The sequence below is a fragment of the Aquila chrysaetos genome, chromosome 1 (genome assembly GCF_900496995.4).
Source record: "Aquila chrysaetos chrysaetos chromosome 1, bAquChr1.4, whole genome shotgun sequence".
In the NCBI taxonomy this organism is placed as follows: Eukaryota; Metazoa; Chordata; class Aves; order Accipitriformes; family Accipitridae; genus Aquila; species Aquila chrysaetos.
In genome coordinates, this window is record NC_044004.1 from 69,954,020 (window position 1) to 69,981,117 (window position 27,098).

At 42.2% G+C, this 27,098-nt stretch overlaps 1 protein-coding gene and 1 long non-coding RNA gene across 6 annotated transcripts in view; one reads left to right on the forward strand and one right to left on the reverse strand.

The window, feature by feature from the left end:
- Positions 1–3,590, reverse strand: part of USP38 (ubiquitin specific peptidase 38) — a 41,373-nt gene extending 37,783 nt beyond the window's left edge. For 2 of the 5 annotated variants that reach the window (XR_005933117.1, XM_030028651.2), the window contains exons 1-2: positions 2,806–3,588; positions 1,654–1,789 (exon numbers count right to left, since the gene is read on the reverse strand). Coding sequence is in view for 3 of the 5 variants with exons in the window: in XM_030028651.2 (XP_029884511.1) it covers positions 1,654–1,789; positions 2,806–3,490 (821 nt within the window). In the remaining 2 variants the exon portion in view is untranslated. Of the gene's footprint in view, positions 1–1,653; positions 1,790–2,396; positions 2,634–2,670; positions 2,740–2,805 lie in introns of those variants that run through there. The other 3 variants (XR_005933118.1, XM_030028826.2, XM_030028743.2) reach the window with 3 other exon arrangements.
- A 268-nt stretch (positions 3,591–3,858) lies between these two features.
- LOC115346767 lies at positions 3,859–8,287 on the forward strand. The gene is made up of 2 exons (XR_003925245.2): positions 3,859–4,786; positions 5,354–8,287. It is a non-coding gene; the product is annotated as an uncharacterized LOC115346767 (long non-coding RNA).
- The last annotated feature ends 18,811 nt before the right edge of the window (positions 8,288–27,098 follow it).

Sequence of the window (27,098 nt, forward strand, 5' to 3'; positions counted from 1 at the left end):
CAGAGCTGCATGGTGCTTAGTTGCTGGCTGAGGTTAAATCACAACACCATTCAAAAACAAGAGGAAAAAAACCCACCACACGGCTAGTATTAAGAAAAAGCCCTTGATAGCAACAGCTCCTACTCTACCCAAAGCTCAGCACTGCATTACATCCCTGAGCAGAGGCATACAGAGAAGCCATTCTAATGCTACAGTTACACGATCACATCATGTTGAAGCAGGTAATACAACATAAATGTTAAAATTACACTAACATGAAAATTAATCACCAGCACATTGCTGGCAAATTATTAACATGCACAAATCCTTCTGAAACTCCCAGCTTTGAATTTTAGACTGGGCACGCAGCTTTGTCAAAGATCTGTTCAGTCAAGCAGATTCTTTTGACGTCCCTAAACAATATGTCTTACCCCAAATTACAATATTAATGCTGCTTCTTCTCATTAATTATGTTTTCAAATGAAATACGGCTTCTCAAATTAATGTAAATACAAGGAATGTTTTCAGTGGGAAAAAAACCTCAGTATTTCACCAAGATATGCAAGTGCTATGCTACATGAATGTGTAAGTATTACACTACACTCAAACGGATGTAGTTAAAAAAATAGTATAGCAGACATTAAATTCTTTTAGTTGAAAGACTTTTAAAAATTTTTTTTAAACAATACAAATGTCTAACAGCCTCCTGTTTAACTGCTTTATTCATTTTTCTACCCTTCAGTGCTCAATAACAGATTCTTCCATAAACCTTAAAAAAAATAATTCCAAGAACTTCAAGAAGGTCTTAATCTTTCTCCCAGTGTCATCTTTCTGCATCACTATTATTCAAGCATCTGAAGATACTAACCAAGATTGCCATCTGAATCACAGTCTGTTAACAGTACTACTAATCTCAACGTTTACTCATGTTTAGATAAGTGACAAGCAGCATAATATGCAATTGTTTTAACATCATTCCTATTCTTCTATTATTCAAAGAACATCCAAAAAAACCTCTGGAGGCTTGAGTGAAGATGGAAATAGAGGCTGTCCCCTGTGAATCCTACTAAAAAGTCATGAAGCTATCTAAGCAGAAACAAACCTCAAAGCTAAGCAGTAAAACTCATCTCTAACCATCTCTTTTCTTCAGAGGAGGAGATGATGGACACAACAATCATGTGAGAGCCACTCTGCTTCTTGGAAGAGCAGAAAGGTTGATCTTCAGAAACCAAGAAACCAAGGCCTGGTTTCTCAGCTTGCCTGTAAACCCCGTGAATTTTACTATTTATGCCATCTCCCATAAGGTGGGAGATCGAAACATAAGATGTCATCTAAAAGGAACACAGCTGCCTTCCTCTTAGTTTCTGTTTAGCCCTATTCTTCATCTACCCTAGCAAAGCATGAGAACAAAGCCACATTAGCAATGAAGGCAGCAACCTGAAACTGAAACCATGCCAGTAACCTCCACAGCGTTATAAATAATATATATTACCTTAACATGCTGAACAGCGCAACTTAGAATACCATTTTAAAAGTTTGGGGGCATTGAGGGGGAAGGGGGGTACATTTTTTGCTTGGTTGGTTTTTAATGGAACCTAAGCAACAAATAATTTAAAAAAAGGCAAGAATAAGAAAAAAAGAGACTTTTCCCCCCTTTACAATGAAATACAGTACCTGCACAGAGCTTGAGTCATACTTGCATCTTTCACATTTGGATCTGTAGTAAGGCTCCTGATGAGTACTGTAATCATCTGTAATGGTATGTGCTGCACAAGACTTGCCAGTGCAACAGAAGGTTCGAATGAAGTATCTGTAATAGTTGAACATGACATCATGTAAGAAACTAAAAAGATGACCCCACAGAAAAAATATGCTTTACCTTCTATCCTACAACTTCATTGTAGTTGTAAAGGTTTGAGACAATGAGTCTATCTTACATCTAACATTCTATCACCACAAACCAAAGCAAAATTTAAAAGTTTCAGTGGATTAAGGACAACGATTAGCACTGAAATACAAAGTCCTTTTGTTCGTCTAATATCTGTGCAAGAAAGTGACAATCTGCCAACTTCCTCCTCCACCCTCAATGGAACTGAGAAGTGAGTTGGTTTTTTTTCTCTAAAAAGTAGCACCATACAACTGTTTATCACTCTTGATGCTAAGCCTAGGGATTGGCTGCAGCTGATGCTTCCCATGACCTATCTCAACAACTGTCTGCTAACCATCAGTTATGGCAAAACATAACGTTATAACGTTAAGTTTCCCGGGTGCCTCAACAGCAAAGGCACATTCCAATGCAAGCTAACACAGTGCTTCATAGAATTCTGAGGTCAGAAAGGACCTATTTAGAGTCGCATCTACGTCACTCAGGCAGTGAATCCTTCCTGCGACACCCAAGTTTCATACACCTTATGTACCCCCCGGTTGTGTAGATGAAACGGTTCCCAGACCTAAGGCACGCCTCTGGAGAGAGCAAGAAGGAAGAGTAGCTTTTGATGCTGCGAGTTTTAGTTTTTCCCAACAGGACACCCGAAACTCTGTCGCGGTGCACCATTTAAAGCACTGCAACAGGAGCTCTTCCAAAGAGCAAGCCGCTCTGCAGCTGAATAAATCACCACCTGCCCTCTAACTCTTCTTCGGGGGTGGGGGCGGGGAGGCTCTGCCTTTTTGGCAGCGGCCAAAAGGCTGCACCTTCGTTATCAGGGCGAGGAAGCGACAGTTGTCCAAGGTGACCGACGCCGGCGGCAGGGCTTTTCCTTCCCGTTGGCACACCTGCTGCTCCCCTCCAGACACCCCGCCGCCCACCCAGACACGCTCCCCGCTCACCGGCGGCGGAGATGACAGCGAAGAGCTCCTGCAGGGAGGGCAGCAGGGTGTCGGGCTCGGCCTTCCAGACGCTGCGCAGCAGCCCGCTGACCTGCGTCACCTGCGAGACGTAGAGGCGCAGCTCGGCCTCCCGGCTGCCCTGGCTCTGGAAGTGGGCGATGCTGCGCACCAGCTGCTGGCAGAAGGCGAGGGAGAGCTTCCTGCCGCGGGGCAGGCACTGCGGGAAGTCGCCCAGCAGCTGGCAGAGGCGGGCGCAGAGCGGCGGCGCCGGCCGCTCGCACACCAGCCGCAGCGCTTCCACCTGCAGCAGTTCGAAGAGCTCCAGCACCGAGGGGCAGCTCATGATGAGGCGCAGCCCCGCCTGGATGTAGTCGAGGATGGCGGGGTCGCGGTTGCTCAGCTCGCCGTAGCCGCGCTGCAGGAGGCCGAGGACGAGCCCGCGGTTGAAGAAGGCCTCGAACTCGGCGCGGTGGTAGCGGCCGTAGGCCTCCAGCACCTGCCGCCCCACCTGCCGCTGGAAGGGGTCGGGGCCCTGCAGCACCAGCCGGGTGCTGAGGGCGAACATGGCGCGGCACTGCGCCTGGCTCAGCGGCGTCTCCGCCGACTCCACCACCCGCCGCACGATCACCCGCTTCAGCGGCAGCGGGTGCGACGAGCTCACCAGCCCCTCCAGGATCTTGTCCATGGCGGGCGCTCCGGGCGCATCGGCCGAGCGGCGGCGGCGGCGGGCCGGCCCAGGCCTCGGCGGAGGCCGCCGCCGCCGCCGCCTCCTCCCCGCGGCGCTCCCCCCGCCCCGCCGCGCTATGCCGCCCCGGCGGCGGCGGCCGCTGCTCCCGCGACCCTCCCTCCCGCCGGCCCCTGGCCCGGCCGGCGGCGGCGGCCCCGCTCCTCCGCCCCCGGCTAAGGCAGCGCCGCGGCCCCAGCGGCCACCGCCGAACGCTCGCCCGCCGACCCGGAAGCGGAGCGGCGCAAACAGGAAGCGGGGACGCCGGGACGGCCGGTCACCGCACATGCGCTAACCGCCGCCGGCGGGCGGGCAGGGAGGGAGGCCGCCCGGCCGGCCCCCGGGCTGCTGCGGTGTGGTGAGGCGAGGGCGGGACGGGAGGCAGGCGGGCAGGCGGGTCGCAGCGGCCCGGTCAGCGCGAAGGGTGCCCGGCAGCCGCGCTTTTTAAAGCCGGCGTGCGCCGTGCGGCTTTTACTTGCTCCCCTGCGCACGGTAGGGTCCCGCCGGCTCCCTGGCCGCTCGGTCTAGCGGTCGCGGCCATCCCCCCGGTGTGGTGAGGCGGTGGCCGGGCCTGTCCCGCCTCCGGTCTGCGTGCACAGCCCGTCTTCTCCTCCTGGGACTAGGATCTCTGGCTTTGTCGATCCCTCATTCTTGCCTGTAAGCGTACCTGCAACCAGCAGCGCTTCCTTAGAGAAGCCTTCGCTGTTCAACAGCGGTTTAACCGAGTAGCGGTTACTGCCGACGTATGCGTGCGTGCCGTCAGAGTGTTCCCATCTTTATTTAAGGGTGCTTATCCCTCATTTTGACCCAGTTTAGCTCCGGTTCCCAACGCTCAGAGTTTGTTAGTCTACCTTGCTTTTTCGTACCTGTAGTATGTTGCCAGCATGAGGAAAAAAAAGAGTTCTGCCGTTTCCAAGGACCAAATAACATCTGTTGAGAACTAGGTCACAAGAAAGGTCAGAAAATTGAATTTAAACCATCGTCAGGCAAACCGGAAACAAAACTCCACTTCCTTAGTCAAATAAAATCCTTTAGGCCCAGCTCACTGGTCACATAATCTGGGTGCGCTGGCAAAGCCCTCCCCTTGGTTCTCTGTTTCTCAATACAAACAACTTCGTGCTATGTGGTTGACTAATACCTGTAATTCAGCATCAGGAAAGGATGGAAAATGAGCCTAATTAATCCCTGGTAATATTTGCTGTGTAACAGGTGCAGAATCTGACCTGGACTTTAGGTTGCCAACAGATGCTGTTAAGGGTAACAAAGACAACCCACAAACCCTACAGGGACAGCTGTAAGATGCTACAGCTGTCAAAAAGCAAAACGTGAAACCACAAAGTTCAGGCTTAACGTGAAAACTGAGTCTTCTGTTTATAAAATATTTCAAATATTCAGTTAAACTGCTCAGATAACTTTAACTTTGCTCCTCCATGCTCCAGTTTGCTGTTTGCTCCTCACAGATTTAAAGTCCAGTTCTAGAAATCACTGTGCACCAAAAAAACCTGCTGAGTCATTACATTCCAGTATAAATTGTGTTGATCGAAGGCTTTTTTCTGAGAACTTTACAAAGGTCAGAGACTGTTGCCACCAATATCTTAATTACCCAAATTGTCTTGGAATGATATCTAAATTAACTTTTTTTTTTTTCAAAAGGACTTTGTGGTTAATATCCATCAAAAAAATAACCTTGAAGAAGGTGCTGCATTATATAGCTTGTATACCAGTGGAGCTTAAAGCTTTGCCTTTTGTGATCTGTACCAGGAATGTTTTAATTTTCTTAAGCTCACTAGTACAAACTCTCTTTTTTTTAATTATTTTTTCTAGCACTGTTCATGGTGTCTTCTGAAGCCAGAAGGGGAAAGGAGTCCACTCAGGAGCCCAACCAGAACTCTGAAAGTAAGGGGAAGGACTGAAATCAAGATGCCAGAGACACATATATGGAAAGGGGTGAAGTGAGACCTTATCTGGAGAGAGGATCATGTGGAGAATGGAGGAAGAAAGAAAGTTTGGAGGTGTCAGAAGCTGCAAAGGTGCTCAGATACGTCAGGGTGTATGAGAAAGAGAATAAAGGGGGAGAAATGGAGAAAGGCAGGTGGTATGGCAGGCTCATGGGCTGTACAATGGAGTAGGAAAAACAGGAGTGACAAGAGGAGCGGTTGCCATGAATAGCAGAGAAGCAAATGTGAGAGAGCTGGAATGGTCACCTGAAAAGCTGAAGACCTACAGATGGCTTGCAGGCACATGAAGACACAGGGAATGGAGAGAGCATGAGCAGCTGCAGATTAGCAGGATCAGGGGCTCCTGTGAGCTAGGAGATCGAAGGTCTGAGCAGGTTTTCAGTGCTTTATCCTTTGTTTACATAGCATTGTGGAAGGGAGAGGAGGCAGTGCTCGCTGCTTGGGATGAGAGGACAGTCTTCCCGACAGTCCGGGAGCATCTGCCTAGCAGCCCAGTCACAGTGATCACTGCGTAGATGAGGCAGTTTCTCCAAAAAAGCCACAGAAAGGTCTGAAAATCTACAGACCCAAGAAAAACTAAAACTGATAGTTGGAGCTGTATAGTTGGAGGGAGGGTAAGGTACTTCTAGCATAGGAGCTTGGAAATAGTATTCTTATTTGCATGCAGATGACCAAGTGTGCGTACTCCTTATTTAATGAACTTATTTCAAGTAATAGACCTAGCAATCAAAACAAAGTGGTTAAGAGTTAGGATGGTTGGTTGAGTCACTGAGTATGCTTATGACCTCAGAGCTAAGAATAATCTGAGCTGTGGGCATGATCCTAATTACCACCCTACTATTAGATATGCAGTTATGTATACTTATGAGCTAAATTTTGGAACACAGACTGTTCCTCCGTTTTCAGTGAAGTCTAACTCCTATATATAAATATATTACTAAGTTGTGACAAAATGAAAAATAAGCGAATTCTTCAGTGAATAAAATATATCTTAAAATATTTTCCCTGAAAAAAGTAAGAAAAAACCCCAGTCATGTTTCATCTAAAACAAAGATTATTGGCAAACCTGAGCAAAAATTAGTCTTGCTGTGAAACAGTACAAATAGCAGCAGAAGGTTAACAATGGTGGCATCTCCTTAATGACTCAAAAATCTTAAAGGCAGTAAGGCAGAAAGGAAACTTTTTACTAAGAACCCTGGATTCAAGATATCCTGTTTGCCTACAGACATTTTATACCTTATACACGGGATGACTGCTTTCTAGAAGAACATTTGGTAGGAAAGGGGGTCATCCTGCAGGGCTGTCATAAGGGCTGGTGAGGCTCTAGTTGCAACATCTGCCCATTCCTTATGCCACCCACATGAACAAGTCTAACATGCTGGACTTCCTGCTGATGTTCAGAGATATCCACGTTGCGTGTACAGTGAATTCAGTCTCCTGGAGAGGTAGAATCCCCACATATCTGCAGTAGGTTCAGGGCATCTGACATTGAGCGTCATGTGGCTTGGCGGTATAATTGCATGACTGCTAAATCTAGTGCAAGACGGGCAACAGGAGCCAGGGTGAGATGGCAAGCAGGCCTCCCTTTTCAGTCACAGCTTGCTGTGAGATCAGTTTCACCGTAATATGAAACTGCACCATGAGTCAGGAGCTTCTGAGCGCTCATCATGGCTCTGATCTCAACAACATTGGTGGCTGCAAGCAGCTTTTTTAACTGCAAGGTTGGTGTCTGTCAAGTATGAATAGTAGCAGCTAGGTACTTGAGAGCACTGTAAGGTTCAATTAGATAATGTTTACCAAGTATTAATTAAGTATTTTAATTTTCAAAGTGCGGATTAAAAATGCCTGAATGTTGAGTCATCATTCTAGTTGTACACTGTCACATGTCCCAAAGGTTTATTCATCCAATAAACATCAGGGCAGAGGTTTATTTATCCAGAAATCAAGACAGCACAGCATGTGGCCCCAGTGTCTTACCGAAACCTGTTATCATGATGCAATTATTTATTTTTGAGGAGAGAAGCTTTGATTTGAAAGAATTGTTTTGTCTCCTGCAGATACAATCTGTCGTGATTCAGTTTTGCCTATATAATATATATATATTTGCTGTGTCAAGGAGCGACATCTGACTGAATGTGACTTTATTACTAATTCTGTATTAGTTTTCCTCTGTTGTAAGAGAAAGACATTGCAGAGATTGCATTTGGTATTCAGAAAACCTGTTTAGTAATTGCCTTGAAAACAAGGGGCATGCCTAGCTTCAACCAAGTTACTGACTATTAATTACTGTGATTAAAGGCTGCAGTCCAGCAATGGTGGGGGATCTAGGTAGCTCCTCAGCATTCATGTGGCAATAATCTGCCTGGGTATTAGGTTGAGACACTAAAAAGTTTAAGGAGACTCAGGCCTCTGTTGGGATTAAAAGACATGCAGTATGGACTGCAGGGCCAGAAAGTTGATGTCTTAAAAGGCAGGCACATCCACATGAGATAAACTGATAGACCATATCTGCCACTGGAAATTTTCAGGAATACGAAGCATCTCTGTGGTTCAGCATGGGTCAGATTTAGTTTGGCTGAAATACTGTGTATTTCAAAATAGACTCAGGCCTCTCTGCTACATACATCTGCCTCCTTTACTGAGTAAGTACTCTGTTGCGGTAAGGGGTTCAGCTGGTCCACTGTCATGAGTGTATTTTGTATTTTGTCCTTTTACTCAAAAGCATAACTGGCAAATCTTTGTACAATGTGTTTCTCTCAGGTCTCCATTACATGAATAAACAAAATTGCTTGTTACCAAATATACTATTCTCACTGATGTCTATCTCATTGCACACCCTAAAGAAAGTGAATGTACTAGCCATTGGGAAATGATGGTGGTTAGATTGATATTTGGACAATTGGAAACTTAGCTGTGCATTAGAGTCTCCTTGATGGTTCTTCACTTATGTCTTTCCGAAATTTAGAATTATGTCAGTGAAGTCCCGCAGAGGTCAGGAAGGTTTAAAGTACCTAGACATTCACAGCAACTACCTGGAGGCAATGTATATGCCAACAGCTTATGTTTCACCGGTAAGATGTACATAACTTTTCAAAGCCCTAACAGTCTAAAAAGTGAACTTTGGGGAGCTCCATATCTCTTCCTTCTTTTGCACTGCACAAAATGTTCACAGTAAATGTCCCAGGTTTTAAAGTTGACATAAACTGCATTATGTTTGGGATGTGTAAGGCTAAATGTTTAAATATGGAGAATCAGACTAAGTTATGCCAAAACCCCTTGAATTTGTGCAATCCTTTATCTATTTTCCTTGTGCAAATGTCTATTTTGCATGCATACATTTGCAATACAAATGCAACTTGAGTGTGTTCATATGAAAATGTGGCATTATGTAGGAATTTATATGCAATGATACATACTATTTTCAGGGAAAAAAATGTAATGGTGATCGTCCCTTTCAAGTACAGACTGCTCTTAAAACAAGAAAAGGCGTGCCTATATGAAGAGCTTACTTTGATGAATGATATATTTGATAAAATTCAGATACCTGCTGAGGAAATAGCCTGTTTATAGAAATAGAGTTATACATCAGCCCACCTGTCTGACAGAAAGTAATAAAAGCAGATTGCCTGCAAGGTCATCTGTGACTCAGAAATTAGACAGAATATGGACTGTGGAAGTCAACTGTGAGGCTACGGCAGAGAACAACGCATACTTCATTGAATCTGCCCCAAAAGGTGTCTCAAATATCACACCTTTCTCAAGGAAGAAAAGATTCAGTAGGTGAAGAAAATATTAAGCATTGTACTTCACTGCATATTATGTGCAACTGACTTAGCAGTTTTTCACTACATGATATTTCTAAAATTGTAGTGAAATGTTCAGTAGTTGCACATGCATCTACATAGATATATATTCTAATTTGTAAAAATATGACAGCATACTTCATTAGGAAAAGTAGCAGGTTTAGCTTAAGTTTAGACTGCTGTTTCTTTTGTCAGTTTTTAATGAGACACTAGGCAGAACTAGTGCTGAAATCCTTACAGCCATTGGCTGACACTTACAATGTCTGCTGCTTAATGAAGGAGTAAATTGTATCATAAATCTCCTATTTTTATTGCCATTTATTCATATAAGGAGTGCAAATCACCTTTCAAACTTAGGGGTTTCTGCTGTCTTCTTCTTCATATATTATCCATGTGTATTGTAAAGGATGGTATAAAAGAATGTAATTTGTCCAAGACCAAATATCAAATATGTTCATGCTGTCAGATCTTCTGGATATATATTTTATGGATGACATTTGAAGGAATAACTGAGGACCAAATGCACATTATCATTAAAAACAAATCCAAAAATACCTGGGGAATCGAGAAAAAAGAAGTAGGAAGTTAACTTTCACAGAACAAAAAGTTTATCCCTGAGAGATATGACCATTGCTTGATTGGTGTGTACCTTAAAAGAGGTGCTTCACCTTATTAGAGCCTGGGGCTTTGCCAGTATTAAAAGACATATACATCCTGTGAGGAATCAGGCATCTCTGTGCACCTTTTGTAGCTGTTACCTTACATTTATAACACTTTTTTCACTAACCCAGCATTTTGGCTTGTATGAAATCCTTTGCCCTGAGCTAACAAAACAAAATGTTTCATTATATGCCTGATGATGTGGCAGAAAAGAAGTCTCATTGGTTTCAGTGGGACTACTGTAATCCTCAACTGGTCGTCACTGCCTGGGACTTTTCTGCTCTACTGACATGTGCAGACCCCTCCTAAGTGAAGTAATCCACTGTGTTTTGCATCTTGGTTTGTGTCGCGTTTTGCCTTGCGTTTGCTACAGTGTATAGGATCTATGCACCATTTTTAAACTCTGAGGTCTTGGTGCTTTTCTTCTCTCAGTTTTTATGGGGGGGTTGTTGTTTGGGTTTTTTTATACCATACATAGAGTCTAAATTTTCTCTTACTTCCATAGTGCTGTCATCACTGCTGGTCAGGCTTCGTACATTTCATGGACTGTATGACTTCCTTTGTTCTAATTATTTGCCAAAGATGAAGCACTGGTTTTCCCAGGGTCTGAGAATTTTGTCCCAGGTCATAACCATGATTTTTCTTTCTCCACTTAAGCCATCAAAAATCCAAGATGGGTTTGTCAGTTGTAAACCAGTCACAAACTTCTCTTTCAGCATCTTTTTTTTGGTCTCTGATTTAAAATATGCTTCTTGGACCTTAAGGCAAATTTCAGATGTCTACAGTTTCATCATTAGCTCCCTTCTGACTCTTGACTCTTTCCTGACAGCTAGTTGCTTACAGTTGTGAAGCAAGTCATTGTTTAATTTATTCATGTTTCATTTTTAAAAGAGTGTCAGTGCTGAGAAGCCCCAACTCAATATTTCCTTGGCTATGCTCACAATACTCTGAATTATTCAGTAAACACTCTGTGTCAGAAATGTCTGACAGAGGTCCCTTTCATCCTCAGTCATCATCTGACTGCATCTAACCTACATTGCATGGTGGAGATACCCAGCGTAGTTCCAGCCTGAGCAGGTATGTCTGCACCCTGCCTCAAATAATAAGCAATGCAATCTTTTCATTCATAGGGGCACAGCTGGGCGGCTGCTGCTTCTGACACTGGAGTCTGGTTGCCACCAGTTTAAGTATCTCTGCACTATGCTTTGTTGTGGGGTAGATAGGTCCTTCATTGCCCAAAGAAAGTCTGTTTGATGGGGTCAAATTGGCTTTCAGAGCCCACCCGCAGTGTCAAAGCATTACATTTCTGAAATCTCAACCTGCTGTCAAATACAAATGAAGTCAGCCCTTTTATTCTAACGCTTATGATAAGCAGGAGGAGGGCAGACACATGGATGTGACCACATACACCTTGTTTCCTTGCAACACTAAGCAAAGGTGTTTGACTTCCAGCTCAAGGAATCCTGAAAAACTACAGAGATCAAACACATTGTGTACACTGAATAAGTTCACCCAGCAATGAAGTACTGTGGAACAAGGAACACGGTAGCTCTGGACAATAACAAGGGACAGAAAATAAAGAGTATTTTATGCAAACATGCAAGCATGTTTAATGAAACAGAAGTCAGATGCAGACCCAGCATAGATCCTTCAAAATCAGGGACAGCATAAGAAGTGCATTATGTTGGTCTTGTACAGACATCCTTGAAGATTTCACACTTACGTGAGCAGATCACAAAGAGTAATTTAGCCCTAAGATACAGTGTAGTCACACTGGTAATCAGAACGTACAATTACTTTCTATCTTCTGCCAGAAATGTCAATGCAGTTTAATGATTTTTTTGAAGAGTTTGCACAGCTGCTATTTCATTTACCTATTAGATTGTGGGTTTTTTTTCTTTTTTAAATTCAGCTCCAATATTCAAATCCCCAAAAGAATTCTTAGCAACAAACTAATATATCTAATTCAGATTATTTTGGTTTGGAATCTGTGATAGTCTTCCAAAATAAGCCAGCCTGTCCATATTTTGACACTTTCTGTGGTGTTGCATGCACTAATTCAAATGCATAACAGCAAAAGGAATTGTAACCATTTTTTGGTTTCAATAGCTGAATTCTTTAGTAAAAATTTGCATCACCAAGAACATTTTCTGTACCTCAAGCTTACTTAAGATTCATGAAAAAAAGAATTTTGAGCTATAGAAAAACAATGCAGGGTCAGATGTGTACTCTGAAATGTGAAATTGTGTAAACACATTTTTGTTTGGATTCCATTTTAAATTTCAGCACGGATGGAGCCTGTGATAATTCAATAGTGGAGGTATTTTGTCTTCATCTTAAACCAGGATCTGACATGTCCTTCACTTACAGTAGCTGCTGAGAGGAGCTTAGGTTAATGTGTAAAATAATTGGTTGTATGATCAGTTGGGCAGAGTCTCAGTCAGTTTCAGTTTCAGTATCAGATTTCTTTTAATCAGAGGGAAGTACAGTCTTTTTCTGATGCTCTGTATGCATTGAAACTGCTCAGAAAGAAGATGCTTTGAACAGTGCAGCATAGCAGCAGATGTTCAATGTTATAAATAACGTATGATTAGACAAATATACTAAGCTTATAGAGCTTATTTCTGTTGAATCATGTGTCAGGGTGTACTATGGACTTTTCGGCCCTGATTTCAATGATCTCACTCTTCTTGGAGAGGACGTATTTAAAGTAAAAGTTCATCTCATGCAAAGCATAAATACATCTAGAAAAATAATTATTATTCTTTATTGAAGACAAAATTCCCTACTACCTATTATCTACAATAAGAAAAAATGAAAACTCATTACTCGTGGCCCAAAACATTTAAAAAAATGAGGCAGATCCAGGCCCATCTTTTTAAAAATTACATGGTGTATACTGGCAGCTTGATATAGAACTTACTTACCCAAATAAAAAGAAGAGAGAAACTTTTTTTCCTGTAGCTGTTACATGTGTTTGAGTATCTTCATTTTCCTAGAATGATTTAAAGGCAATGAGAGAATCCCAGAAGGTTTATAGTGTTATAAACTACTGTAGGAGACTTTGGATAACAGAGGAAAATTAATTTTTAGTTAAATGGCTATAAATTGCTTTTGGTTTGTTAATGCTTGTTCAGCTTAATGTAAATCAGACACCTAACATACACAGAGCATTCTTTCTGATAAAAAGAATTGCCATTTCAGTTTTTCAGCAAAGATCTGGCTTAGGTCGGTCCCCTGGGGGAGGGCTCAAAGGTACTTGCTACCCTTGTTGTCCCCTTAGGCCTGTGACTTTCCAGTCTGGCCGCTCACCAGTGAGAACTTCAGTTCTGACAGAAGGATTTTTGTCTCATGTTGTTTCTTGCACTGCTTGTTATCACTGTGAGAGTAACAGCTTCCTTAGCTCATGCTCGCTTCCTGAGTTTGCTGCTAGTATTTACCTGCTGTGCATCTGTATTTCTGCCAGGGCTGGAGAAGTATCTTCCTCTCAGAGTAGATCAAGGCAGGTTGGAAGGGATTGCCAAAAAACCTGTGCCTCTGAGGGCAATGTCTGATTGCACAGAGCACTCAAATTCTTGTTTCCTATCAGTATTAGGCAGGATCCCTTAAAAAATGAACCATGACCGATGAACATCCTCTCGTCCTGCAACCCACCATGATAAGGGGATGGTTAAGGCAGCTGACACCCGTGTTCAAGCAGCGCTGCCAAATGAGACATTCCTGCCTGAAAGTGCTCTGTTGGGTACTTGTGAGTCCTGCTTTCTACCAATACTCTACAAATACCAGTGCTTTTGAAGGTAAAAGAATGCTTCTTTTAATGCTTGGTCATTTAAAGTTTGTCTTTCCTACTGTCTCACAGAACCCTTGCAAAAGATTAATTGTGGCCCACAACTTGCTTGTGAAAGAGACATCGCTGTAGACAGTCTAAATGATTCACCAAAGGCCACAAAATGGTTTTACAGCACCTGGGACTCTCAGAGAATTATGCTTGACATTATCTGGTAAAGCAATTTGGTTTTGTTTATATTGTAATTTATCTGTATTTTAAAAGTGGATCAGGAGGACAAGAAATTACAGCCTGCACTTTCAAAGTGCTTTATGAGTATCAGCCTTACTAAAAGCCAATAGGGTGCATGTTCTAAAATGACTTAGATGCTTTTGAAAGTCCTCCTCTGTAAACACCTTAACATTTTTCTTGATGAAGCTCCATCTCACATATCCTCATAAAAATCTGCAAAACCACCTCATTCTCTTTTCGTGACTCTCTGTCAAACTACCTCTTGATGTGATACCTACAGAAGAGCTCCGGTTTGCTTTCTGTGATCGTTCCTTGTTTTACTGGCCTTGATTGTCTTGTTATTACCTCCAAGCTCCATCTATTTGTTATCTTCCCTCTTGGCTCCTATTTATATTGGCAGTGTTCAAGAACTGGACTACTCTTTCCATTTTGTGCTTTTACAGCGTGTACTAGGGCATGGCTTGCTTCACAGCGAACATTTCCAGCCATAAATAATAATGCACCAATTTTGCACGGCAGGGAAAAAGGAAGTGAATATTACATGAACATAGGTGCATCTGATAACATGTAAGTAAGGGAATCCCACCCACACAGGGACTGTTTGCCACTGTGGTGCGAAGAAGAGCTTCAGAATGGTGTGGAGATTACCAAAGTCTTGTTCATAGTTCTGCCTTAGTATGCAGGCTTATGTCCTGACAGTAAGATTGCAGAGGACATACCATGAAAAGATGTTTCATTACAGTGGAATAGTGTAGCATTGGAAATAAGTATAAATAGGGATTTTTAAATAAAAGGAGTTGGGATTCATCTGAAAAGAATGAAATGGAACTGATTTTTGCTTCATTTGGATAGTTAAAATAGGAAAAAGATAACCATTATAGTGCCAGTGACACACTTGCTAGCACAATAGAAATAATCAGGATTCCAGTTTAATGAGATATTGTAGAACGTGAGAATATTTTGAAGTGCTAATGAAAAAGAAAAGAAGTGTTATGCGCAGTAGAAAATGGTAATTGTTAGTAACACTTTTAAGGAATAGTGACAGTTTCATATGAAAAAGCATTGTAAGAATGTTGATTAGCTTAACTGGGGCAGGAAAGATTTACAGAAAGAAGGGATTCAAAAGAAGAGTAGACTTACTCCTGTCCTTGCAAAGCATTGATTAGTATTAATTAAAACTGAGACAGGACAAAGCTTAGGGCACGCATAATAGCATAACTCCTTTGATGTGCAACTTAATTCCTTTCATGTCCATGCAGCCACAAAATATCTTCTGAACAGCATTGACCAGCACAGGTGAGTGCTAGGTGAGCGTAATATTGCAGAACATTTGCAGGAATTACTAATTGCAGAGCACTTTGCATTGTACCTAAGAGGTTGCACGGGTAAAGTGTTCCTATCCCAGCTGTTGGTTTACATTGTCCTCTCTGCATGGTAGGTGACATGGGGCAGGAGCGCACTGCCCACAGGACATGTACATTCAGTTCTCATTTTGTGCAAACGCTAGCGTAATATTTAAGCCCTCTATAATGTCCTGGGTTCAGCTGGGATAGAGTTAATTTTTACAGGAACCTGGGAGGTGGGGGGGCATAGCCGGGGCAGCTGACCTGAACTAGCCAAGGAGCTATTCCATACCATGTGACATCATGCTCAGTATATACATGGGGAGTGGGCCGGGGGGGAGGGCTCTCCTGCTCTCGACTTTCGGTGGGGGAAGTGGTGGAGCGTCGGGTCCCTGGTGGTGAGCAGTTGCACTGTGCATCACTCTTTTCTGTATACTCTTTCATTAGTACCGTCGTTGTTGTTGTAACTTTTTTTGCGTTGTCCCAGTAAACTGCCCTTATCCCAGCCCTCGAGGTTCCAGTTTTTTTTCTTTTCTCTCCTCCGTCTCCCCCCTATCCCACCGGAGGGGGCGGGAGGAGTGAGCGAGCGGCTGCGTGGTCCTTTGTTACCGGCTGGGCTGAAACCACGACAATACCTTAGTTTTTCTCGTGAAACTGAGAATTATGTAATATGACGCTTCTGGCATGGCTTTGTGCATCGTATTTATCTAGATAATGAGACAGTCCTACTGGCAGGAGCTTTCAGTAACTAAAACAACTGGATCCTAGTCTGGGCTGATTGAATGCGATCCAGGTCTCAAACTGCCTGTTACAACCTGCCCTCTGCTCTGAGCGGCTGCCGTGCCTTTCCCAGTTTCAGCTGGATTAAATTAACGTGTTTCTTATGTGAGCTCTACAATCCCACTTCTGGATCTGGAGCAATAGCAATAATCTGCTTTCTCAACAGGCCCCAAACAAATATACCAACAACCATGAAACCATCTTTACCTTTCGGGGACGACAGTAAGAATCCAGCCATCCTGGCTTTAGATGCAAAACAGGGAAACAGCAAGTGATAGATAACCTCAGCTTCTGTCTGGGTGTATTTAGTAAGATCTTTCTTGTTCACACTAATCACTGGCAAAATTCATACCATCTTCAGGAAGCAGAATTAGATCCACCTTTTCCTTTAATGTCCACAGGCTTCTCCATTAATGTGACAAATTTGTAGTTCTGCAGATTCTGGGACTGCAACTTTACTATGAATTTTGTGCCCCTAATTGCTTTCAGCTAAGTAGGAATTCAATTTAATCTCAAAATACTCTACTACCAATTCAAGTCTGTGCAATGAAACCTTTTCTTTTATTTGGTTTTTAATTTACCTTACTTATTCATGATACTGAAAATACTTTTTAGAAAAACCTTTAACATAACAAGAAGATTTTTTATTCAGAACCATCTAATGCCTTTGTCCAAATACCTTATCTTGCTTGTCATTAACATAATTAATCTCTTAAAACTGTAATAAATTACCAGATTCATCCTAATCATTACTCTCTGATTTGTCAGCTGAAGTTAGACCACATTTAATGGTAATGCTATGTAAAATCTGACATGCTGGGAATATATAACGTATTTCTGAAGGGCATGATGATAATCAGATTTGTCTAGACATGTAAAACACATTTTTGATGCTGTGAATTCCTCCAATTAATTTCATCAGTTTTTGAGACTCATGATAATTTAACTCAGATGTAGTGTGGGAATTAGAAATTGTAATAGTCACAAAGTTTTTAGCAGAAAAGCCGCTGCCATCTTAAAATAATAATGCCACATCACCACATGTTGTAAATAATTTTAGTGTGTTATTTCCAGTATTTAATGTGTTCACTAAGCTTTTTACTTAATGCAGGTATACTTGTCTGTCTGAGGAGGAATAAATTTAGACGTTAGCCAATATAGCATATCAACTTGTTACTTAATGGCATATTTTCTTCCCCTGATACCCATGCAGCTGTGAGCTTTTGCAGTTTGTTACACTTCTCTCATTCCGACGCTGCACATGCTGGCTGCAGCGGGAACCGGCACTTACATGCAATCCCTCCCCAATGTGGCTGAGTAGTAGCGGAACAGGTCAGGATATCCATGATTTTCCGTTGCAGGTCTGTTCGGTAGGAAGATAACGTTGTCCAAAACAGCACCGGTAAGCTGGTCACATGTTTTAAAGTTGCAAAATGAGAGATTTTTAAGCTGTTTTTAAGCAGTTTTTAAGCTGGTCAGTGGTGTGGCCAGCCCTGTGGTCAGATGCCCGCATGTTGCCACCACTTCAAAGCCATGGAAAAAACACGATTTTTCATATCTGTCTCTTCAGTTCCCCTTGCTTTCCCCAAAGTCTGGTGTACAAGCAGCTGGCAGAAACACGCCTGTGCTGATGAATGTATTCATCTGAAGCACTGATGACATTTCATTTGTCAAGCTGAGCCTGTTCCCATCCCGGTTGCAGTTTGGAGTAAGGATTCTCCATACCTCATTTCCCCAAGTGGAAAGAGAGGTTTGTTCTTCTCTCTTTCTTCCCCTTTGCAGACTGTCCACAGACAATATAACAACACGTGAGCTAGCACGGGATCCCCGGGTGTGCTTAGCGTGGTCGCGGGGGGCTGAGGGCAGCCTGTCTCCACTGTCAGCTTCCACAGGAGCAGTGGCTGACTGAGAAAGATGGGCTGTTTCATGGAAAGGACAGCCCCTGCTCCAGTAACACCCCAGCTGGGCTGGTCTCCAGCCCCCCTAGGGTGGTGGGACGGGCCCTGGCTGCCAGACCCTGCCCTGACGGACCCCCAGTGGGTAGCCCCTCCTGTCCCCAGCTCCCATTCCTAAGGGAGCAGCCAGCTCTTGCTGCACTCAAAAAGAGCCACCTGGAGAATAACGGCTTGGAAATCACGGTGACTTTTAAAACACAAATATCCCTCACTGAAAGATATACTCATGTCAGGAGAAACTTATAACAACCTGGTTATTCAGCTTGACTGTATTAATGTAACTGCTCTTTACTGCTAATAATAGTTACAGGGAGAGATTACATAAAGAAAATGAAATTTGTCTTCCTTTTAAAGGTGTGGTGTGGTGTGTGATATCCAGTTCTAGCTGGGAGCTCTCTGACTTCTCTGAGTGAAATAAGCCCGTCGTGGAAGTGTGGTTAAAAATCAGGAGCTAAAAGTGTCACCTAGAAGCCATAGGGGAGACAACACAGGAATTAACTGGAGAAAGCTCCAAATGGTTTAATCTGCTGGGGGTGACCATAGGAAGGGTTTTCCAGGAGGCTCATCTGCTTGGCAGGGTCATCACCAGGAGACCTCTGTAGGGGTCGAAATGCCAGCCTGTCAAGCCAGAGTGCATGAGCAGGAAAGACAAGGCAGGAGGTGAAGAGGTTCCCACTGTTTTTTCCCAGTTAAAAAGTAAACTGTACGAATGGGGCGATTCATTTCTTGTAGAAAGGTAAACTATCTCCATAGGATAAGGAAGCCAAGAATCTTTTAGGCAAGACTGGAATGATTGTTTCTCAAAGAACAGATGAAAATCCTGAATAATGGTGGAAAACATAATCGGAGGCTTTGACAGTCTGGGCTTGAGCACTTACAGTGCGCTGTGGGATAAATGAGGCTCCGAGACTCTGTGGACAGTCTCCGAGTATCTGCAAGACAGTTTGTTCTCTGCAGGAATGGAGGAGAGAGGGAGTGTTCCCACTGCATCTGGGGTTTCTCAGCATAGGGTCTAGCTGTACCTCTGCTTAGAAAAGATAGTAGAAGAACCAGCATAGCCAAGGCTAAGGCACACAACACGTCTTCCCCTTCCACCCCCGTGTCCACGCATAGGTGTCAGTGCCATTGCACGTGGGGTAAAAAAGCCTTGAAAACCTCACTTGTCAACTGCCTACCTTCAGCAGTACCTTGGTTTGTTCGCCTACCTGGCTGCTTGCTTGTGGGGGGCTGCTAAAAATGGTAGTCCCATCTCCTCTGACGAATGTTTCAGCACAGAAGGTTTGAAGATTTTTTATTGTGAAGTTAGCATCTGCCAGCTTGAATGTATGGTGCCAAAATAGCAGTTCCCCACATCAGACACCATATGTGAGCCCTATTCTGAGAGTGGGGGTTAGAGGAGGGTGCAAATACTTTTTCCTCAGTTGACAGGAAAACTTGGAGGTTTGAGGTAGCTCCCCAGGGGAGCTGAATATCATTCCCCGGGGAATACTGGTGGACCTTAGCATCATCATCAAAATCCTTAAAAGTTGTTCCGCCTCTCCCAAGATTAGTCTGAAATGTGGGACTTAGCAGATCACTGAAAAAGTTTTCCTTGTTTTGTAGGAGGTCCTGAACTATGATATTCTTCATACTTGCTGGAAGCAGAATCATCTCTGCGGTATAAAAAGAAATTAGGTTCCTTTTCCTTCAATTATATTGTTAGAACGCCTTACTCTGGTGTTCACACAGGAATATATTAGTAATGGGAAGTACAATTATAAAAACTCTTGAGTTGGTGCACGAATAAAGCTGTCAAATAAGACAAAGTGCTAATAAAATCTTGCACAACTTAGGGAATATTACTGTAATAACACTGAATGAAGAATAAGTCATACATAACAAAAATACAGTAATACAATAAAAATAATGTAACTATAGTTAAGTGTTACTTAATTAAAACCCTTTCCCTTAATGTCATTTGATTATGCTCCCATTCCACCAGGGGTCAAATTCATCCCTGGTGTGACTTCAAAAGAGTGCTAACAGCTGGATTTTTGCCTTTGATTAGGGCTACTCAGAAGTTTATGTCACGCTGCTTGCGCAGAAGTTCAGAGCACCCTCTTTTGTCGTTTGTGTAAACCTGAGCTACAGTTTTTCAGGCTTCTTAACGTCATGTCCCTGCACGTCCCTGCTCCTTGTGCTCCTGTCCTTGAGTATCTTTGAATGATACCCGCACTCCTACAGAAACAGAAGTGTTTGCTTAAACCCAGGTAGCAGAGTCGTCCTGTTATCTAGGGAATACTCGCATCAGTAGATGGGGCTGTACCGCGCAACAGGAGCTCATTTGGATACACTGGCTACATCCACGTTAGCAGAAGCATTACGTTAGTACAGATCAGGGGAGAGCATTTGAAGAAAATCTCCTGCCAGTTGTCCCTGCACACTGTACTGGGGTCAACACCACAGAGCGGAGGGGAGAGCAGTCCTGTGTGATCCTGAAGGGACAGGACCTTTCTACTGGCAGAGCAGAGCGTTACGTTAAGGAGCCACTAGCAAGAAAGACTGCTTGCTGAGTGCGCTTGAGACAAAACTGATGAGAGGTTGATCAGAAATCAATAAGTCATTCTTTGTTTAAATACCGCCTTTGTCTCCTACTAATCAGCTTGCTGACTATTTCATAACTATGAAATTGAGCATTTTCAGTGCTGCCCCAGGATATATTAGCTACAGTCAGAGGTCTGCATGTGAAGATTACTTTTTTATTAGATGTGTTTTCTGCCTTCTCACCAAAATAAACAAACCATCACTTGCACTCATTGAATTCATTTTATGTTTGTTTTGGTTACTTGGTAATTTATTCTGTATGACTGCTGGTGTTTGAATGGAATAGCTGTCTGAGTTCATTAGTTGAACAACGAGTAGGCTACCTGGAGCTATCTCCCCTAGCTTGTAAATGTCTTGCTAGCATTAAAACTTTATTTCTATCGGTTTTACTAGTCCCTTTCACAATTTTCAGTTCTGTTAGGCCACGCTGAAGTCTTCTTTTTTCATATGAGTGTATCTCCAGCTGCACAGAATTGCCTTATGGTGTTGAGACCTGATATTATTTTTATTGCTTTAGTAGCTCTCAAAAAGCATGGTGCCCCATACGGCAAGCAGTGGGACTTGCACACTACATCCTGTAAGCTCTCTTGTTTTTATTCTGATCTCACAGCAGAACATGTAGAAACACAGTATTTCATTTGCCTCCTTCTTTATTGCATTTATGTGCTGGACAGATGGATGTTTCAATGATTCTTCTACTATAACTGCAAAATCCTTTCTCTGTTCACTTTGCTGGATGATTGCTCTATTTAGCACATTCTTGAGCTTGATTCGTCACTTCCAGGCTAATTATTTTACAAGGTGCAATGGCTAATCTAAACTGTTATGTCAAACTGTCAACCTAGAAGCCATTTTTTTTCCCTTAGAGAAACAGCAAACGAAACATTCAACAGAAAAAAAAGAATGTAGAGGACAACTCTCATTCAGCTGTCATTCATATTGCTGTGTAAACCACAAAAATGATGAAGATCAGAGACCAATGAAGTAGCACACTGCGTGTCCCACATCTTTTTGAGTTTTCCTTGACTCTTCCACTTAATTATCTAAGTGCCTCTTTGCCACAGTAACATCTAAGAAATCTATACTTACCCACTTTCAGCTGTAATCTCAGTTATATGGAACACTGCTTCAGCAATGTTTTCTTTTAAAAACAGCTATTCGCTTTTGCTGCCATTCCATATTCTCCCTTGGGCTATACAAGCTTTATGCAAAAAATAACTTAGCATCTTTCAACCAGTGTTTTTTCTCCTCGTTTTCCGAGAGAGGCATTAACTTCTTTCAAGAACTTCTTTCCAGGGACTTCAGGCTGATTAAGATATCTTAATCTTCTCTTTGCTAAAACATTCAGGCTAAATGATGTAGATCTCAGTATTAGCAATGAAAACTTGTTTCCCTGCCAACCAGGTATGTGTCTTGCAGTAGGCTGATCAAAGATGCCAGTATGCAATCATGAAGTCTATGTGTCAGCAAAGCCTCAGGTGACTTAAAGCCCTTAAGATTAGGTACTTGCAAAATATATTTTGGAAGAAATTCTGGATGCAAGTGGCAAAGACTATTGCAATGCCACGGTTGTCTAAAGCAACAAAAGCGGTTGTACCCAGTTTTTGCCTCAGTCACTGTTAAAGGGAGCCAAAAGAATGGCTCAAGGACTCAAGAAAGGCACAACTTACAGCAAGGGAAATTCCACATAGACTAGGGAAAAAACGAGGTTGGACAATCATTGAATCAGGCTGCCCGGGAAGGTTGTAGAATCTCCATCCTTAGAGATATTCAATACTAGACTGGACGTGACCCTCAGTAACTTGGTCTAGTTTTGAAGCTGGATCTGACTTTGAAGTTGGTGATGCTTCGTGCAGTGGACCAAATGACCTCCAGAGGTCCCTTCTAACCTACATTATTCTGATCCTGCGGTTGTAAAACGTCTATTGAGTTGGGATGAGAAAGTAGAAATTGGGAGGGTGAAGGGGAAAAGATAATGGTAGTTTTGCTGCCTATGCTGCCTACTGTAAACATTTTTCTTATTTTTTTATCCTGTCTTGGGCTATTACGAAAAGTTTAAGAAAATGATGCTATGTCCAGATGACTCAGATACACAATGCTTACAGTAGTACAATGGCAGCACATTTCGAAAGAAGAAGTTTTTGTTTAAGTATTTGCTCTTCTTAGCATGCATTTTCTTGAATCTCATTGAATTTAGCACCATTAAGAGCTAAATCTGTAGCAATACAATCTTGAAATGTAGCAGGAATATGCATAAAGATAGACCATTTAGAATCTATCTTCCAAAGAGAGTTATATGTAAAACAACATCAAATGTACTAATTAAGATATCTGCTTTTGGCATGGTTGAATCTTTTCTGTGGAAGGAAAATTAGACGGGATTTTCAGTATCTTTGGTATCCAGCTTATCACTGGTGACTATATCCATTCCTATTGATTTTTACATCCATCCATCGATCAGTTGTTTTGTAACTGAATCTGCAAATAGTTTCTGGCTTAAAACTCTAAATTTTGGAACAGAATAGTGCTTTAAATGGAAAGTTGCTGCTCAGAGCAGAAGAGGAAGTCAGAAAGTACTGTGGTGATTATGCTGATTTCTCATGTATGATTGTCTCCTTTATTTCTGGGTCTTTGAAAACAGTGCTTAAAATCCTTGGGCAAGGATGGTAGGATGGTGGTCAGTGATCTAAAAATAGCAATGAGAACATGCGCAGATTTAGCAGTGACAGTGGTGATTCACGATTTATCTGATTCTTCCACTTCAAAAAATATTTTCTTGCGTCTCTGCATGGCATCGTCTTACATCTTCTCTCCAAGATCTGCTGCATTAAAAAATCAGTAGAGCATAAAGTCGTTCCATTTTCAATGTAAGAGGAATCCAGGTTTTTCTGGATTTCTTGTTTTTAGGGACTCTGAATGAGATCCCTGGCTTATATTGTACATTTGTAACATTTAATTTTCCTTTCTACAATACTCTTATGCTGAAGTAAGAGAGGCTATGTGAAAAGACCTGTAGTAGTAAAAATTGAAATTATTTATGCTCCAATCAGTATTTTTCCTCAGAAATGCTGTGCAAACATAGCAGCACATTACAGCCTTTCACATACACACAAAGAATATATTGTCATTCAGTGATCAGTGTAAGGGAAACTCGCTGAAGTGACATTTCAGTGTGAATTTATGATTTATTAAAATGTTTGAAATGCTCTGCTAAATCACTTTCGTCTTTCCTTTCCCTTGTGCCTTCACTATCTTATTCATGTATAATTCCTTTCTTCCTTATATGAAAACTCTCTACACCATACAAACTGTGAAAGCATTACCATCAACGCGGTTACTACTTCTCTAATCCTGAATGAGGGACGAAGGCATTGAAAGCAATGGGAAATGACTACTGAGAAGTAATTTTAATCTACTTAATTGAACACAGCCAAACAACAGTTACTAAAATGAAACTCCAGTGTAGTATTTCCAGCCGATATTTATGTTAATGGTTCTGTGTCTGTGTTTATGGTTTAGTGGTTAAACCAGTAAATACCACCATCTCTGTAGAGGCAGTAAAACTGAGCTGTCTTTTTGATTCCGCGGGGTGATGTCCTATTTCCATTACCAGCAGAAGAGTTTCTGAAAGGAAGGTGAGAGATCACTGTGCTGTTGATCTTCCTGTGGGATGTAAAGGATGCTCCAGGGCAATCCTCCCCAGCCAGTACTCCCAGCTGGGCTGGGCTGGGCTGGACACATGCTGAAGGAAAGGCCCTGAGTGTCATGCAGAAACATTTCTTTCCAAGATTTTGCGCAGGAACCGAGGCTCCATTTTTGTTTGAGTAAGGATATTGGTGGCCGACTCATGGCGAGTCAAAAGCAAGTCAAGAGCTGTCCTGATTATTACATTTTCAAAGTTGAATGGTCGGCTTCTGATCATCCTAAGACCAAATATTGAGGTTTGTGGTCAAAAGTTAAACCCTGATCCCATCAAAGACAGTGAGAGTTCTGCTGAGTATAGGAGGACTGAGATTTTACACATAATGGCAAATATTTCCTCTCACCTGACTAACCAACTGACAGGAGAGTAAAGGGATTAGGGCCTAGGGGTGGGAAGGTTGGCTGTAGCTCTGTAACTTCTTTCATTATCCCCGAGTTTGTTAATTAAGGGAATTCTGGAGGCTAAGAAGCTGTTAAATGAAGAGCTGCTACGGCTACTCTCCCTCTGGAGTTCCCTCTTGCTGAAGAGCGCTCCCTCCTCCCTCGCTGCTGAAGATCATTTTAGGAAGGCCCTGCAGTCCTCTACTGTAATTGTTAGCTTATGCAGTGAAGTTCTTACATAGTGTTTTTAGAAGTTATTAAAATGCGTGCATGTATAGCCCTGGAGCCCTTATCCCCATCTTTGCATTTACAGGAGCGGCTGTGTTTAATTAACAGCTACGACTGGCACACAGAAAAATAATACATAAAATCAGAGGTCAATCAGCGTACTTTCATCCTGAGTCTGTGTGGAGAAGTAGCCTTTATACCTCATTAACAAAGTCTCTACTGCATATATCTCTGCTTGATAACAAATGACAGCCAGAGACGTAAAGTCTCTAACGAGTGACACTCGGGCACTACTAAGCAGCCTGCACTGCTGCTGACATGAGCTGGGAACGCAGGGCGCTCAGCTCCCTACAGGCGCCGCTCTTTAGTATTTCATTTAACAATGTATCAGACTTCTGTCCTTGGATTCCAGAGCGTGTGCTCTTACCTGTTACAGCTCTAGAGTCTGACATGAAGAAAACTTGCTTCTATCACTAAAATTCAGCAGATGTGACTGATCACACTTCAGGAGTGGATTTGTTGCTGAAGTAGGAAGTGGTTTTGTAATCACATTTCCAGAGAACCAAGCTAGAAATTATTTAACATTGGCAAAGTAGACATTTTTATGGTGGGAAGGAGCTCGTGTTTCTATGGTTCTTGGTGATAACAACCCAAAGATACCGGTTTTGTATATCTGATATAAAAAATGAATTCCCTGTAGCATATCCCTGCAAGTGAGCGCTGAATAAAATCAAAAGGGAATTTGTGCATTTTTATAAATACATGGATCAGATGGTATTGTATCTTCCATTAAAAGGAAATTAGATCAAACACTGCTTACGGCGTCATCTGTTTCTAAGAGTGCCAATGACATAGTATTTGAATCTCAGTAGGAAAAAGTGCAGTGCACCTGTTTCTCCCAGTTCAGTCAGCTTTCCGTGAAATGTGAGTTGGCCTTCAAAGCCCATGTACGGTCGTGGTGCATAAGAAGATAACCTAGCTAAAGTTTCATAATCCTGTCCAAAGGGTCTGTAATTCGGGTGGCAGGAGAGAAGGGGAGGTAGAGGAGGAGAAATATTTTTAATTTATAAACTCACACATCTGCTACAAATCTTTTTGAGACAATAAGCTGGGTTGCTGTTGAAATCAGCTGGAGCTGCACATGTTTCAGAGGCTCTTGTGGGTAATGCCTTGTTGAACCTGTCTTGAGGGCCTCCTTTATGCTACAGAGTAGCTGGGTGCTGATGTATTTAACTTTCAGTGTGTCATTTCAAATGGTTCCTGCTAACTTGGGCCCTGAGGTGATGCTTTATGACAGCGAGGTTCCCAGGTAACAGAACACAAGACAGGGATGGAAAGTTGTAGAGAAAGAAATTTTTTTTTTTTTTTTTTTAAATATAGGGTTCTGGGTTTTTTTTCCTTAAAAAATAGTAAGTGAAGCCCTGTTGTTTATGAAATCCAGATACAATGTACCTAGTTACAAAGGGAAAATACCTTGGTCGCACTAACCTCTGCTCCAACAAGAAAATCCTGACCCTACATCAGAAGCCTCCAAGCCTTTACTACCCGGCCCAGCAGCAAGGTTGTGGGCTGAGACAGGGACTACTTTTTGTTCAGTTGTTGTAAACATCTAGCAGAATTATGTCATAATCCTGCAGCAGTTTGATATTACCACATGATGTTGATAGAGTGCTCAGTGGCAAATAACATACAGATGGAACAAATCATCTGTGATGCATTTTTTTATCACCACAATCATTTTTGTGTGATGTGGTTAGGTTTTTGTATATGAAGGCTCATTTTTATGACCTTTTGCTTTTTTTAAATTTTGTGCCTACTTATTTTTTCCTTATCTCTCATGATCAAACATTGTATTAATATTATATAAACATTTTAAATGATAGTAATTTGGATGATTTTATTACAAATGTAACGTGTAGTTTCCCTTGTTCTTTCTATTTATATGTCGGATGAAGGTCTATAGTAGAAGACTGATTTACCAAATGTGTCTGAGGATTATACAATGCTTATTAATCAACGTCCCATGTTGTTGTTTTACCAGCAAAATATGAAGTACTGAAATTCAGTATAAGGAAATATATTGAAATTTCCTTAAATCATATGGAACATAGCTATACTAATCATAACAGATGATTGCATAGATGGATGAAATAAGCTG